A 17,310-nucleotide genomic window follows, 5' to 3' on the forward strand; every position below is an offset into this window, starting at 1 on the left:
GAGGTACTTGGTGCATGTCAGTGGGAGTATACTGCTGAGGAGGAGCTATTTTTCCTTTTTTGCCTAGTGTTAGCCTTCTAGCGACATCAGCATTCAATCATAGTTACCTGTGTACCCCAATGAAGGCTCCAAGAAAGATTTTACGATGAGTACCACGTACAATACAAAATAACATTGTGGTACCGTGTTAGCCAGGAAAATCATTGTAAATATTTATGTCCCAAACAAATGAGAAAAGTATTCAGAGTGATTCTTTTATAGGCTAACCAGAGAAATTTATGTTTGCAAGCTTTCAGGGCTCAGGCGGCCCCTTCATCAGGCTTTATTACAAGTGAATTACTGAGAAGAGATGGCAACGTTTAACCCCTTAGTGACGGAGCCAATTTTTTAAATTTTGACCAATGTCACTTTATGTGGTGATAACTCTGGAATACTTTGAGATATCCCAGTGATTTTGAGATTTTTTTTTTTTCGTGGCACATAATTTATGATGGTAAAGTTAGGTTGATATGTTTTGTTTATTTATAAAAAATATCAGAAACTTGACAAAAATGTAAAATAAACTTCAATTTTCAACCTTTGAATGATTATCTGTTTAATCCAGATTGTCATACCACACAAAAACATTAATAAATAACATTTCCCACATATCTGCCTTACATCAGCACCATTTTTAAAACGCTAATTTATTTTGTTAGCCTTTTAGGAGGTTTAAAAATTTAGCAGTAATTTTTCATTTCTTCAAGGAAATTTACAAAATTTATATTTTGATGGACCTATCCATGTTTGAAGTGACTTTGGGGATCGTATATATTGGAAAACCCCAAAAAGTGATACCATTTTAAAAACGGCACCCCCTGACATATTGAAAGCTTCTGTCAGTTTATTAACCCTTCTGTTGATTTTCAGGAATTAATGCAAAGTGGTATAGCAGGAATGAAAAAATGTTTAACACCTAAATGTCGCTAACTTCTGAACTGACCACTATATCCGGGAGACTCTAAAGCTCCTGTCACACACAGCGATCTCGCTAGCGAGATCGCTGCTGAGTCACAAGTTTTGTGACGCAACAGCGATCTCACTAGCGAGATCGCTGTGTGTGACACCAGCAACCGGCCCCCCTGCCGGGTATCGCTGATCGGCCTGGAATGGCCAGGACATTTTTTTTGATCGCTGGTCTCCCGCTGGCCAGCACGCATCGCTGCGTGTGGCAGGCGGGAGATCAGCGAGCTGGAGCTGGTAACCAAGGTAAACATCAGGTTTCTAAGCAGCGCTTAGAAACCCGATGTGTACCTTAGTTGCCAGCGCGCTGGTGCAGGGAGCTGGTAACCAAGGTACACATCGGGTTTCTAAGTGCCGCGCACCCCTTAGAAACCCGATGTGTACCTTGGTTACCAGCTCCCTGCACCAGCCCACTGGTAACTAAGGTACACAGTGGGTAACTAAGCGACGTTCGTCGCTTATTACCCACGTGTCGCTGTCCTGATCACTGGTGAAGCTGCCTGTTTGACAGCTCACCAGCGATCATGTAGCGACAAACCAGCAATCCTGACAAGTTCATATCGTTGTCGGGATCGCTGGTGAGTCGCTATGTGTGACGGGGCCCTAAGGCCGCTATTTAACCATGAACTTCTATGGCAAACATCAGGACCACACAATTATCTCGGTGTGTTAATTAGATTAAAGCAGAAGCCCCCACAATCTTTTAACCATTTTTCTGATGTAGTCACTTTTGACAGCAGCAACTAAGGGGTTAAACAGATATGGACAGTGCCAACACCGATCATTTGTGATACAGCAAGTTGACAGCTGCTGGATTGTTACCTGTATGGGGATGATATTCTCTTATATCTCAGGTCAGTAAAAAGACGTATTGGCTGTCATTAAGGGGTTAAATAGGAATTACATAAGGTGGTTGCTAAAGACAGGCCAAGGAAATCAAATTAAGGTTTTTGTCTGCAGATCAGGTGGAAGTGTTCTATTAGAACAGTGTTCTCATTACATGGACACAGTTCACACCTCCACAAGAAGGTCTTCAGATCTCTAATAGAAGACTTCCACCTCATCTGCATGTGTAATAAAAAACTTAATTTGATTTTCTTGGCCTGTCTCTAGCAAGCATCACCTCATGTCCTTGTGTAATTCCTATATAAATGTTGCTATCTCTTCTCAGTAATTCACTTATAATATAGCCTGATGAAGGGGCCTTTTGAGCCCTGAAAGCTTGCAAATATAACTTCTTTGGTTAGCCTATAAAGGTATCATTCCTTGAATACTTTTCTACATGCATAAACATAATCTAACTTTATTTAATATGATAAACTGAAGCAGGATCCAAAAATTTGACATGGAGATTTTTATTTTTTTTTTAAATCTTTTTATTTTCTATATCCCATACATTGTTATATTTTCAGGTCTTTATTTTTACATGTAACTGTCATGTTTAATTTAGGCGTGAGAAGCAGCCAGTCTCTGTTGGAGAAGATGGAGTGGACAAAGATGCTAACTTCTCAAAGCAAAATGAAGAGGATGAGGTAAGAATTGTACTCGCTGTACTATATACAAGCAAATTGGCTAGCTTATTTTAAAGGGAACCTGTCACCTATTTTGGCCGCTATAAGATGCGGCCACTGTATTTCAGGGCTTATCTATCGGGCAGCACGGTGGCTCGGTGGATAGCACTGCAGCCTTGCAGCGTTGGAGTCCTGGGTTCGAATCCCACCAAGGACAACATCTGCAAGGAGTTTGTTCTCCCCGTGTTTGCGTGGGTTTCCTCCGGGTACTCCGGTTTCCTCCCACATTCCAAAGGTATACTGATAGGGAATTTAGATTGTGAGCCACATCGGGGACAGTGATGATAATTTGTGCAAACTGTAAAGCGCTGTAGGATATGTTAGCGCTAGATAAAAATTAAAGATTATTATCTAAGCCCCCAGTCCAACCTGAAAGATAAGAAAAATAATTCTTATTATACTCACCAGATGGTTTGATGGGTTTCGCAGTCCGGTTCTGACACCACCCTCCTGTTTCCTTCATCACTTCCTGTTATCGCGCTCCTGCGCAGGTGTACTTCTCTGCCCTTTTGAGGGCAGAGCAAAGTACTGCAATGCTCTGGGGCTCTCTGACATTTCCCAGCGCCTACGCACTGCAGTACATTATAGAATGCTGTACATAAGCCTTGAAAGGCAGTGGCTGCATCTTATAGCGGCCAAAACAGGTGACAGGTTCACTTTAAGTACCTGGCTGCAACAGATCATGTAGATAGACTTCCAAGACTCCTCGTGTATAAGTTTGTTTGGTTAAAGCAGTGTTTCCAGGTCACCACCTGACAGCACACTGGAGGACGTCCTTCTTATCCGTAGTTCAAAAGGATCCTCCCCCTACCACCCTTCAGTGTTTTTCCTGTCCCACTGCGGATAGGAACGACGAGAGGAAGATCCGTCCGTTCCGCGCAGATGAAAGATAGGATCGGCGGGCCCAGCCTTTCCTACCTCAAAAATTCTGACACCCGGCACAGGGTCCCTTAGCGCATCCAGTGTAGCGCTGCTCCTGGAGATGGGGTTGCTTCCTCCCGACGGGGGCTCTCGACACCGGACGCCGCCGCCACCACCGATATACGGGTACCGGGGCCGCCTCTATGGAATCCACTGGCCCCACAAGCGGACCCCGGCAGAGGATCGCCGCACCTCTCCCCCCTCTGTGAGATGCGGCATGCCAGGATCGCGTGCCCGGGACCAGGGCGCATCACTTCCGGCCACATCATCCAGGCCGGGGCGCGTGCGTCATCCAGGCCGGGGCGTCACTTCCGGTCGCGTCATCAAATGCGACCGCCCGGCGTTACAGGCGTTGCCGGCACCATCTGAGAAGGTGGGTATTTTTCAGGAGGTGGAGCGGATCGGCAGCGCGGCAGGAGCAGGAGGAATGACAGCAGCGGTATGCCAGGCTCTGCTGCAGTAAGAGCCGGACGCTACGCCCGCGGCCACTTACACATTCCGGTGTCTCCACAGGCAAGCAGCCACAGTAAGCCTCTCTATCCAGGATGGAGGACCAGGCAAAGACGGAGACGGGAGCAAAGAGCCAGGGTCACGTGAGTAACCTCAAATGAGGTCATGGCAGGGCCCCAGTAAGGCAGACCCCACAGAACACATATTTTATGTGTTCCAGGGGGGAACATCCACCTCAGAGAGAAAGGAGCCCAGGAGGAAGGATAAGAAGTGTCCAGTTTGCTCTAAGAAGCTAAAGGACACGTGACAAAAGACCCTCTGCAATGCATGTACAAAACGCATAATGGAGGAGGAACAGGCTACGCTCATCTCTAACATGAGCGCAATAATTAGAGAGGAAGTACAGGCTTCGGTATCTGACCTGGCCATGTCCCAAACCCCGCAGGTGAACCCCCAGGCATCCAGAAAGAGGCAGAGGGAATCGGACACGTCTTCCGAAGACATCCTGTCCGAATCAGACGCAGAGGAGGAGATCAGAGAGCATCCAGAAAGGGGGAGGAAATATCTCTCTTCATCCGGCGATACGGATGAGCTGTTGGGGGCAGTGCGGCAGACTATGCAGATTGAGGAACCCCCGACTACCCTCTCTGTACAGGATGAAATGTTCGGGGGGTTGCGCTCCCAGACTTCGATGGTCTTCCCAGTAAACACCCATATACGGGCAATGATATTAGTCGAATGGGAGGAAGCAGAAAAGAGATTGACTATCCCCCGAGACTTCAGGCTTCGCCTGCCGTTTGACCCAGAGGAGGTCAAGGTCTGGGAGGAGGTCCCTAAAATCGATATCCCAGTGGCGAAAGTATCAAAAAAGATAGCCATTCCGTTCGAGGACTCCTCAAGCTTAAAGGAGCCCCTAGATCGGAAGGCAGATGGGCTGTTAAACAGGGCCTGGGAGAGTTCAGCAGTGGACATAAAACAAATATAGCCGCGACATCAGTGGCACGCTCCATGCATCTATGGATAGATGATTTGGAGGAGCACCTGTCGGATAGAACTCAGAGAAACCATTCTGAAATCCCTTCCCTTGCTAAAATTAGCTACGGGGTTTTTGGCTGACCCCTCAGCAGAGTCCGTTAGGTTCACGGCCAGAAGCCAATCCTTGTGCAACAGAGCCAGAAGGGCTAGCTGGCTTAAAAGTTGGTCAGGTGACATGCAGTCAAAGAATAAACTGTGCTCAATTCCCTTCTCGGGGGGGGGGGGGGGGGGGGGGCGTAGAGTCTTCGGGCCTGTGCTTGATGGTATCTTAGAGAAGGCGTCAGATGAACAAAAAAGGGGTTCCCTGAAGAGAAACGTAGAAAGTATCAGCCCTTTCGTAGACCCCGTTACAACCAGAGAACGGACTACAGAGGGAAGGGGAAGTCGGGTCGATGGAGCTACCCCAAAGGGGGAGAGGGTAGAAATAGGAGCAGAGATACCATCTTCTCCGGCCCAGGGTCTAGCTCTCGGAAAAAATGACGCCACCAGAGTAGGGGGACGATTGCTCAAGTTCAGGGGAGAATGGCGGGAGGTCACCACCAGCCCCTGGGTACTACAGGTCATTTCTCAAGGGTACAGGATAGAATTGAACTCCCTACCCCTGAACAGGTTCTTAGTGACCAGCTCACAGCTTTGTCTGACTTCCCCATGTGGTTGGATATCCAGGACCTCCTAGAAATGGAGGCAATTATGCCAGTACCCGCTCAAGAAGAAGGGAGAGGACACTACTCGAGCCTCTTCGCAATAAAAAAAAACCATCGGTGGAGACCAGAACCATAATAAATCTCAAGCCCCTAAACAAGTGGGTAGCATACAAACGCTTCAAGGTGGAATCAATAAGATCCACTATTCCGTTGCTGGGAAAGGCGGTGGTTATGTGCACGCTCGATCTAAAAAGCGTGTACTACCACGTTCCCATCCACCCAGACCACCAAAAATATCTCAGGTTTGCGGTCGAAAAGGAGGGCAGGATACACCACTACCAGTTTTGCTGCCTCCGCTTCGGTCTAGCATCAGCCCCACGAGTCTTCACAAAGTTAATGGTAGAAGTAGTGGCCTACCTAAGAGCCCGAAACATCACGGTGGTCCCGTACTTAGACGACTTCTTAATCATAGCAGATTCAGCAGCCCAGCTCAGGGTCGACTGTCAGTCCTCGATCTCCACGCTGCAGAGGTTGGGTTGGATCATAAATTGGTCAGAATCAGATCTCATACCCAAGCCCAGAATAAAATTTTTGGGGGTCATGCTGGACTCTGAAAGAAGAATGTCCTATCTCCCAGAGGAAAAGCAGACCAGCATGCCAAGGAAGATTCGTCAGTTCTCAAAGAACCTGGTATCAATCAGGGACGCAATGAGGATCCTGGGGCTGATGACTTTGTGCATTTCCTGTGTCAGATGGAGTCAATTCCACTCCCGCAAACTACAACGGGCAGTCCTGGGACAGAAGGCAGGACTCACTGGACAAGAAATTACAGTTAATCCCCAGGTCAGAAGGTCGCTGCTGTGGTGGACCATCCCGAGAAACCTAAAAACCGGTGTCTCGTGGATTCAGTCTCCAGAAATCGTAGGAACCACGGCCGCGAGTCTGTATGGCTGGGGTGGACACGTCGGAGGAGAGTACTACCAGGGGCAATGGAATCCGGAGGACAGCAACAGCTCCTCCAACTTCAGAGAACTACATGCGGTCTGGAAGGTACTACTCGTCGCCTGGTCTCGGGTGAGGAACAAGCACATCAAAATACTGTCAGACAATACCACGACAGTAGCCTCTCTTTGCCACCAGGGCGGACCAAGACACCGGCGCTACAAGGCTTAGCAGAACAGATCTTCAGGTGGGCGGAAAGAGAGGTCCTCTCAATCTCAGCAGTACATCTGGAAGGCACCAGGAGCCAAGTTGCGGACTTCCTCAGCAGAAGAATAACCACAACAGATTGGGAACTCAACGACGGTGTTCAGCAGCCTGTGCGACCGCTGGGGACAAACGGAAATAGACCGATTTTGCTGACAAAGGGAACACAAAGGTCAAAGCCGTCTACTCCCTGAACCCTGCGGGAAACCTGACAGGGATAGACGCTCTATCACAGTCCTTGAACAGAGGCCTGTTGTATGCCTTCCCGCCTCTAGCTCTCATTTCATGGGTTCTCAGGAAGGTCTACGAGGACAGAGCCAGGGTCCTATTGGTGGTCCCCTATTGGCCAAGAAGAAGTTGGTTTCCTCTACTCAGGAAGATATCACGGGAAGATCCTATTCTCCTGCCAAAAATAGAAGACCTCCTTCACCAGGGTCCGGTCTTCCACCAAAGGCCAGAAGCGAAGTGCTCAAGTTATCAGCCTGGATCCTGAGTGGCAGGTCCTAAGAGCAAGGGGTCTATTGGACGAAGTCATATCTACTCTACAAGCAAGTAGGAAGCCTGTGACCGCAGCAATATATAACAATATCTGGAAAAAACTTTGCAGCTTTTGTGGCGATGTGACAGTCGAGACTGACCAACCCCACATCCTGAAGTTCCTTGACTTCTTGTAGGCAGGGTTCAAAAAGGGCCTTAGACCCAGCACTCTGAGAGTACAGATTGCAGCCTTAAGCGTGTTCTATGACACAACCCTATCATCACACCCTTGGATAGCCTGGTTTTCAAGGGCTGTGCAGAGGCTTAAACCCTTGATAAGAAAGACTGTCCCTCCTTGGGACCTTAACCTAGTCCTCAATGCGCTATGTAGACAGCCATACCAGCTAGGGGTAGAAATAAGTATCGGTAACCTCTCTCTGAAGACGGCTTTCCTAGTGGCAGTTACGACAGCCAAAAGACTAGGGGAACTTCAGGCCCTGTCGGTCCAAGATCCCTACTTACAAATATTCGACGACTGGTTAGTCCTAAAACTCGACCCGGCTTTTCTCCCCAAGGTTATCTCAGACTCGAACATGAATCAGGAGGTAGTGCTCCCCTCATTTTGCCAATTCCTTAAAAATAGCAAGGAGAAAACTTACCATAACCTGGATGTCAGAGAAACAGTGCTCAGGTACCTGGACGCAACCAGGCCCTGGAGGCAGGATAATAATCTTTGTCCAGTACAGAAGCCCTAATAAGGGGAAGAAGGCGTCGAAATCCACAATAGCAAGGTGGATTAAATCCATTATTAGCGCAACGTATAGAGCACAGGGTCAGAGCCCCCCCCGGGGAGCCTTAGAGCCCACTCAACTAGAGCCATGGCCGCATCATAGGCAGAGAGGGGGGGAACCTCGGCAGAACAGATCTCTAAGCACTATAAATTAGACATGGCCTCCTCACAATTAGCATTTGGGAGAAAAGTACTCCACGCGGTAGTCCCACCCTAGGACCAATATCCTTTAGTACTACTCCAGTGTGCTGTCAGGTGGTGACCTGGAAAGCGGTGATTAGACCTACCGGTAATTGTGTTTCTAGGAATCCATCCTGACAGCACTATTAGTTCCCTCCCGACAAACACGTCCATACGACTGTGACGTAACGTGTATGAAAAATGTTGGTTTAAATAAAGTTTGTTTTGCATCCATCCAGAGGTGTTGCTTTGTGAAATCACTGAAGGGTGGTAGGGGAGGATCCTTTTGAACTCTCATGGTTTCCTGTCCCACTACGGATAAGAAGGACGTCCTTCAGTGTGCTGTCAGGATGGATTCCTGGAAACACAATTTCCGGTAGGTCTAATTACCGTTTTCTCAACACCAGTCCTCAAGACCCACCAACAGGTCATGTTTTCAGGATAACCTTAGTATTGCACAGGTGATTTCATCAACTGCTCAAGCATTAATTCCATCACCTATGCAATACTAAGGAAATCCTGAACACATGACCTGTTGGTGGGTCTTGAGGACTGGAGTTGAGAAATACTGTGTTAAAGGGAATCTCTCAGGTCCGTTTTGGTGTTACAAGTAATGTATGCCTGAAATAGGGCCTGCTAAGCATTTTATTATTGTGCTCACCCTCTTTTGTCCACTGTTAACTTGTAATGGTAGCGCATGCCGCAGCTCTAAGTAGTACGTTTGTCACATGCCTCCTAGTCTTCCATATGCTAATGAATTGCTAAGCTAGTATGTTTAGGTTTTTGAAACCTTGCACAGGCCTCCCTGTATAAGTAGGTTGGCTACATCTCATCAACCGTCTTTTCCTCGGCAAACTTTGCCTTATGACCTGCCTTTGAGGTCTCCTGTGTCAGGAAGACCTCTATAACCTGGGCTAACAACCTGCACCAGCGTTAATCGTCCGTTGTTTGTCAGGAGGATTTTCTTGACCTCTCTTGATTCATGCACATCACAAAGTTCTTATCTGTGGCTTTTGTGTCGTTACAGCTGGCAGCCTGCACTGCAGCTAATTCTGTGGCTGTTTGGCTCTCCACTTGGCTTAGATCCTGGTCTGCTGATTTGTCATAAACAGCAGACCTTTTTTCAGTCACCCATGACGGCACCACGAGAGAGGGGATCCGCCCTTCAAGGACAGGAAGCCTTCAAGATAAAAAGGATGGCTTCTCTCTCCGCATCAGTTAGTTTCCTGTCCTTGATGGGAAACCCTCAGTTAAGCCCCCGTTACACACTGCGATATCGCTAGCAATATCGCTGTAAAGTCACCGATTTTGTGACGTTGCAGCGATATTGCTAGCGATATCGCTGCATGTGATACTTACCTCCGACCGGCTCCCCCGCTGGTTATCGCTGATCGCGCGAGAAGCTGCTGGACCATTCCTCGTCGGCCACTTCCTGCGGCGCCGACGAGCGAGGCGTGGAGCCGGGCGGGAGGACACAGGATCGCCTCGTCTGACAGGTAAGTAGCGACCCCCGTCCCCAGCGATGTCGCTGGTGAGATCTGCCTGTGTGGCAGCTCACTAGCGACCACCTAGCGATGCACCAGCGATCCTGACCGCGTCATATCGCTGGTGCATCGCTAGGTGTAACGGTACCCTTAAAGTTTGGCGGTGAATATAGCAGAGGATGCCTGGGACGGTCCGGGTTTGTCAGGCATAGATCTGCTGCAGCCGTCACCAGACTGCACCTCGGCGGTCCCGGTGGGGTGCCCTCACAGAGTGAGCGTGTGCAGGCACCTGCTAGCCACGCTGCCCGGGACTACATTGGTGCTCTGGGTGAATACATGAAGAGGATGCCTGGGGCCGTTGGGGTTTGGCAAACAGGGGTCTGCTGCGGCCGCCGCATTGTGCCTGTAGCGCCATGGAAGTCCTGGTGTGTGCTGGGCACCAGTGCTGCAGTGCCTCCAAGCCATGCTTCTGTGGACTTATCGGCGTGCCGGTGAAAGAAGCCAGCGTGGAGCTCCTCACCTGTCAGCGCTACAGGATCGAAGCTTCCTCAATCTACGGTGCAGACTGGTGGGCCAGGACAGAGCAGTCGATGAGCGGTGACTGACAGCTACAGGAAGGGGCGGGGTGTGCCGGCCGGCGATCCCATGTGAGTATGAAAGGGGACCGCCAGCAGGCAGATGGTGGCATCAAAATGGAGGCTCAATAGTCGCCTGAGTAGCTACAGCCACCACGTCAGCACGAGCAACAGGAGTTGCCCCAGAAGCCGGGAAGGAGATGCCCGTCACATCCCCATGAGAAAAGGAAGCCAGCAGCCTCATAGGGGCAGCAGCAGTGGGGCCACTCGGGCAGCGCACGGGGTACAGCAGACAGCCGTCACAGTGCCAGGATTGAGGAGTGTAGTGTCTCCAAGGTACATCTTTCTGACATCATCCAACCTCATAATCCAGTACCCGTATGAAGTGTTCAGGTGGGGAGTGATCTATGAGAGAGTTCAGCTGGCCAATGTCCTTCTTTCTCTTTCTCTCGTCTCTTCTCCGCTCTCTGTTGTTTTGTGGGGCAGGGGATATTGGGTCCCTAGGAAGTGCAGATCTAAATCAAATCCTAAGGAGTGTCCCTGCTGAACAACAGTTGTTGAGGACTTGGACAAAGAAACTTTGCCAGGCCTGTATAGAGCAATCTATCTCAGAAGAGTCCCCTAATTTCACTGTCAGCCTGAGGTCCTTAATTAAATCAGAGGTGTGAAAAACTGTTAGTGCACTAGGCTATCCAGAGGAAAGAGATGGTAAGGGAAAGAGAAGATCCATCCCCTTCAACTCCCGAGGAGTCTACAGGGTCAGTGGAATAGGACCAGACCGTTTCATCAGATAGCAGCATGGAAGATCATCACTGCTTCCCCACAGAAGGAACGGATAAGCTGGTAAAAGCCATAAGATCCACGATGGGTCTGGTGCACTTGAAAACTAAGAAATCTGCTCAGGATTTCATATTCAGAGGCCTTGGGCAGAAAAATGCAGAACCTTCCTGGTAAATGAGCACTTACAGAATCTCATTAAAAGGGAGTAGGAAAGGCTGGATAGAAAGGGACAAAGTGTGGCTTCCTTTAAAAGGAAGTACCCCTTTGAAGAGGAAGCATTGTCCTCTTGGGATAAAGCCCCAAAATTGGACGTGGCAGTATCCAAGATATCAAGGAGATTTTCGCTGCCATTTGATGACTTGCGGTCGTTAAAGGAGCCGTTGGATAGGAAAACTGGCAGCTTTCCATCAGGAGGCTTGGGGGGAGTCAGCGGGGGGCCATCACAGCTGCGTGCACGGTCAGATCCTTGAAGGTCTGGCTGGACAACCTGGAAGACCAGTTAGAGAAGCAAGTACCGAGGGAGACTTTCCTGGCGTCAATCTCAACCATCAATGGAGCAGCAGCGTTCCTAGCAGACGCCTCAGCAGACTCGGCGAGATTGGCAGCCAGATCGGCCGAGCTGTCCAATGCAGGTTGCAGGGCGGTCTGGCTAGAATGTTAGCCAGGTTACATGCAGGCAAAGATTAAGCTTTGTCCTCTCCCCTGCAAAGGGAAATTCCTGCTTGGACCAGCCCTTGACAAGATTCTCGAGACAGCAGGGGATAGGAAGAAAGGATGGAAAGGGTGCTCCAGGAAAACCTTTCAGTGGTCCTTTCGAAAGAGTCGCTATGCCCACAAGAAATCGATCAGGGACCAGGACACACTGGAAGGGCGGCCTACATAAGTGAGAGGTTTCTGTTTTGGAAAAGCCCCCCCCCAAATGACTCTATTTCCCAGGTGGATGGGAGGCTTCCTCTCTTCCTCCCGGCCTGGGGAAAAATTTCTTCCAGTGATGGGATCCTTCACATCATAGGGACAGGTCTAAAATTAAAATTCCACACTCCACCTCGCAAGAGAGATATGGACACCCCTGTGCAACCATCTTAGCACAAACAACTAGTGCTTGAAAACGGTGTCCTGTCTCTCAAAGAAAAGCACATATTGAAAGAAATTCCCCTAGGGGAAAGAAAGAAGGAGTTCTACTCCCTTTTTCTGATAAAAAAAAAAATGGACGCATCTTTGAGGACCATTATAAATCTAAAGGCATTAAACAAATTATTTTAACTCAAATAGATTTTTATGAACATCACAGTATTCATACAACAGTTGTACAAGCATTTTTGATTTTCCCACAAACCACCCCCTCTCAACAATGCAAACTCACCCCACCCCCAGGCCTTCCCCCTTTAGACAGCTCGTATTACCTTTTAACACCACCTGTACACGTATATAGAATTACATTATACAACATCATCTGTTATAGCAGTGTAGACAAACAACCCACATATACATACCCCCGAGACCGTTCATTCACCTATCCACTCATCCCAATTCTATCCAAGGCGTCCAGAGTTTGTCATACATCACCAGTTTTCCCCTTTTCTTGAAGACCCCCCTTCTCCAGCTTAAGGACATGCTTCACATAGGCAAGGTATTCTCCCCTTGAAGGTGGATCCTCTAAACAATTCCTCGCTATTACCTTTCGAGCCATATATAGTAATCTAGAAATTGCCAACTTCAGATTGTTTTCGACTTTTATCTTCTCCACATATCCTAGCTAGCAAACCACTGGCTCTCTTGGGACCACACACCTATAAGCCACTTCCACATGACTCAGGATCACTAAACAAAAAGCAGCCAATCTTGGACACGTCCACAGCATATGAAATAATCCAGCATTTTTGTTCTTACACCGAGGACACTCAGACTGTAATTCAGCCCTATACGTAACTTTCAACCACTGACGAGTGTAGCTTAGTCCAGGCCCCCACCTTCGCATTAAACAAATTAGTAGTCTCTTCGTTCAAGATGGAGTCGGTGAGGACAGCAGTGAAGGTTCTTTTTTCAGGCGTTATATTGCAGTCCTGCACCTCAAGAATGCTTATTATCATGTACCTATTCACGAACAAGAACGAAGCTTCCTCAGAGTTGCGGTACAGATACAGTCACAAATCACTTTTAGTACAGGGCTAAGTCTAAGTCAGAGAGAATGGTCCCTGAAAAGGATGGTGTTCAGTCAGATTTTGGACATGTGGGGTCTGCCCCAGATAGATCTTTTTACCTTGATGGACAACAGGAAGGTCTGGAAATTCTGTTCTCTGAATCCAGTAGACAACCTCACATGGTGGATGCCTTCAGGATGGAATGGACCTCTGGACTACTCTATGCCTTTCCCCTGGTGTGCCTCATCCTGGGAGTCTTGAGAAAGGTCAGGGAAGACAGAGCCAGAATTATCCTGATAGCCCCGTTTTGGCCGAAGAGGCCTTGGTTTTAATGGCTAAAGACAATGTCTGTATTGGATCCTTGGGTCCTTCCGGAGAACCGTGATCTTTTTCTATCTCGGGGGCCAGGGGCCTTTTCTACATCCTCAAAATGTCTGGGCTGCATTTAGCAGCCTGGATTTTAAGAGGTCAGTTTTAGAAAGAAAAGGGTTCTCGGCTAAATTTAATTTTTACCGTGCTTAGTAGCAGGAAGCCGGTGGATCAACGGTAGGACCTGGACAAAGTTCCTATCCTTTTCAGTGGCAGAGAGGGAGGGAGAAGTCCCTTTAACGTCTATACTGGAGTTCCTCCAGAAAGGGCTAGAACTTGGCCTTTCTGTTAGCAGTCTGAAAGTGCAAGTCTTGGCCCTAGGGGCTCTATACAATTGTGACTTGGCGGATAACAGATGAAATTCCAGATTCATTAAGGCTGGTTTCACACTAGCGTTTGTGTACGCAGCATAGGGCGCGTCATGTTGAGTTCGGTGGGCACGTCAAAATGACGCACGGGGACGTATCCGCATACAACGCATGTCCCTGCATACAGTGCTAAATATATGTACGCAAGACGCATGCGGGTCTTAAGGAAAGAAGTACACAGCTCTACGCTGCGTACACAAACGCTTGTGAGAAATCAGCCTAAGGCCTGTGGGAGATCCAGGTCAGTCCCGTCCTGTAGAACGCCTTCATGGGATCTAAATTTGGTACTAACCGTGTTGACGGAGAGCACCTTTGAGCCGTTGTGCTCCATCTCGGAGAAGGTCATCCCATTAAAGACATCCCTGCTAGTAGCGCTTACATCAGCTTGCAGAATAAGCGACATACAGACTTTGTCAGCAGACCCTCCTTACACTTGGAGTCATGGAGGATAGGGTGATTTTAAGGTTAGAACCAGCATACCTCCCTAAGGTGGTTACAAAATTTCACAGGGCAAAAAAAAATAGTATTGCCATCTTTGTTCTAAGCCCAGTAATCAAAAGGAGAAAAAGTTACACATCCTAGATGTCGGGAGGTGCTTATTGTGATATTTAGAGGTAACAGAACCTTGGAGAAGACAGAGAGGGGTCTAGGTGGGGCCTTTAAAGTGTGTAAACGAACCATAGCGAGATGGGTTAGAGGGGCTATCAAACTAGCTTATGTCAGTGCAGGTAAGGCCATTCCTGGAAGGTCTACATGCCATTCTACAGGAGCCGTGGTGACATCCTGGGCTGAGAGCAGCTGTCTCCATTGACCATATTTGTAAGGCGGTCACATGGTCCTCTCCATCCACCTTCTTTAAACACTTAAGGCTGGATCTGTCTGCTTCTTCTGACCTCACATTCAGCAGAAGGGTTCTACAGGCTGTGGTCCCTCCCTAAGGATTTAAGTCTCTGAAAATCTTTTGTGGTGCCATCATGGGTGACTGAAAAGCAGGATATTACTTACTGGTAATGTGTTTTTACGCCACCCTTATATTCCCTCCCTATCTAATGTTCGGTGTATCTTCGTTTTTTTCATACACTCCTTTTGGGTGTTGGTGGTTAAGAATGAATAAGAATACGGGTATATGATTTGTGTGCACACTCACCTGGGCGTTTCCGCTCATGCTCTGTAAACCAATTGATGCGGAGAGAGGAGCCGCCTTTTTTTTTTTTTTTTTTCTCTTTCATCTTGAAGGTTTCCTCTCCTTGAAGGGCTGATCCTCTCTTGTGCCATCATGGGTTACGAAAAAAACACATTACCGATTAGTATCAGTGTTTCTAGCCTTCCTTTCACAAGGAACAGGCTCTTTGGAGACAATCAAGGATGCTCCAGGTGGATACAGTAGTTCTATTTCGCTATCTAGATGCTTCCAGAGGTTTTGCTTCTTTCGCGACTTTTTCCCATGGATGCAACATTTTTTTCGGCACTCTAAAATCAGGCAAGCCTTTTTCAAGCCTAAACCTTCATGGCATGGCTGAGGTATGATTCCCTCCACTTCCATGTTTGCCATTGCTTGAGCTATTACCCTACTTGTATCAGCTTCTTGGGTTGGAGGATGTCTTCTCTCCTTCAGGGAGATATTGTTGGCTCATGTTAGCGATGTATGGGTCCGGGAAGTGGCATCTCTGGGCTGCATATTGAATTTGCCTCCCCGCTTCCAAACAGGTTCTTGCATTCATCCCCTCCAAAGGTCTGACCTTGTACACTCACTTTTACTAAGCCATATCCGACCTTCAGCTACAAGAAGTCATTCTTCCTATTAAACACACCTAACGTTTCCAGGGATACTAATAATACCAATCTTTGCACAATTCCCAGACAGGGTTCTCTCGTCAGACCCATTCTAGACTTTAAGAACCCAAGAGATTACGTTTCATATGGAATCCCTGCGATCTGTGGTAATGTCACTGCAGCTAGGATAATTCCTCTCTGATAAACATATGGGATGTGTATTTTCATATACTTATCGCTGAGTTCCCTCAGTGTTTTTACTTGTTGCTTCTCTTTATTTCCAGTTCATTGCACTTCTGTTCAGACTGGGGCCAGCCTACAAAGTCTTTACCACAGCATTTGCTCACCAGATGGCGCTCTTCTGTCCAAGAGGAAGGTGGCAATCATCCTGTATCTGAATGATCTTTTCATAACTGCTCTGTCCAGGGAAGAGAGTCTGTATGATCTCCAAATTATCTTTGATTTCTTTGAGCTGTTCTGTTGAATCATTAACTGACAGAAGTCATATTTGACACCATCTGAGCAACTGGATTTTATGGGCATGACATTCAACAACTGGGAAGGTCAGATTTTTCTTCCACCAGTGAAGGTCTCTTCTCTGAGCCAGAATGTCTCTTTTGCAGATGGAGACATCATGCTGCATCCGCTTTTGTATGAGGGTTTTAGGCAAGATGGTCTCCGTTTTCGAGGTTGTACCCAGTTTCACTCCTACCGACTACAGCATTCCATTTTGTCTGTGGAAAAAAATTCAGTGGACTCCTATCGACTCACCCATCTCCCCATTATTCGGCTATCTGTACTCTACTGCGGTAGCTGTCATGGGGAACGGGTGACCGTTGGTGAATGGTGTCCGCAAAGCGGTACACTCCTGCAGAGTGCACGATGTGTGCATGGCTCTATGTCCCACAATATGTTCAATAAGAGAGACTTTACAGTAAGAACAAAAATTCATGTTCTTTGGTGGGGGAAAAAATTGCTTTCAACTTATCTTAATTGCTTCATTAGGGGGCACTGGAAGCCATAGGTGTTTGCTTCCATCAGGAGGCAGACACTAAGGGTATGTGCACACGTTGCGGATTTAGATGCGGATTTGCAGCGTTTTTGGACACGTGGATTCGCATCAAATCCGCAGTGTAGTGCACAGCCAATGTTAGTCTATGGGAAATGGAGTTTGGTTGTGCACATGCTGCAGGGGAAAAAATGCGTGGATTTGCAGCATTTTATTTTCCGTAGCATGTTGGTTCTCTGTGCAGAGCTGCAGTGTTTCTGAACCCATTGACTTGCATTGAGTCAGGCACATCCGCAGCAAAACCGCAGGTGTAAAAAAATGACTGCGGATTTGCTGCGGGTGTGAGAAACGCTGCAGATCGGGAGGAGGGAAGTGTGGGCGGAGCTATCTGCATGTATAGTGTGTGTGGTGGTCTGCGTATAATGTGTGTGCGTGAATCTGTGTATCTGTTGGGGGTCTTTGAGGCTGTGTGTGTAGGCAGGCATCATCTGATGGGACTACTAGAGTGAGACCATTAGCCAATGATGGGACAGTA

The 17,310-nt window shown here is 47.9% G+C and overlaps 1 protein-coding gene across 3 annotated transcripts in view; it reads left to right on the forward strand.

Annotated features, from left to right (window-relative positions):
• Positions 1-17,310, forward strand: part of NCAPH2 (non-SMC condensin II complex subunit H2) — a 193,614-nt gene that overhangs the window by 55,786 nt on the left and 120,518 nt on the right. For all 3 annotated transcript variants that reach the window (XM_073579286.1, XM_073579287.1, XM_073579285.1), the window contains exon 5: positions 2,453-2,534. In XM_073579286.1, the coding sequence (XP_073435387.1) occupies positions 2,453-2,534 (82 nt within the window). The remainder of the gene's footprint in view (positions 1-2,452; positions 2,535-17,310) is intronic.

Source organism: Dendrobates tinctorius, unplaced genomic scaffold, assembly GCF_039654945.1.
Source record: "Dendrobates tinctorius isolate UK_male_01 unplaced genomic scaffold, ASM3965494v1 ptg000062l, whole genome shotgun sequence".
NCBI classification, from domain to species: domain Eukaryota; kingdom Metazoa; phylum Chordata; class Amphibia; order Anura; family Dendrobatidae; genus Dendrobates; species Dendrobates tinctorius.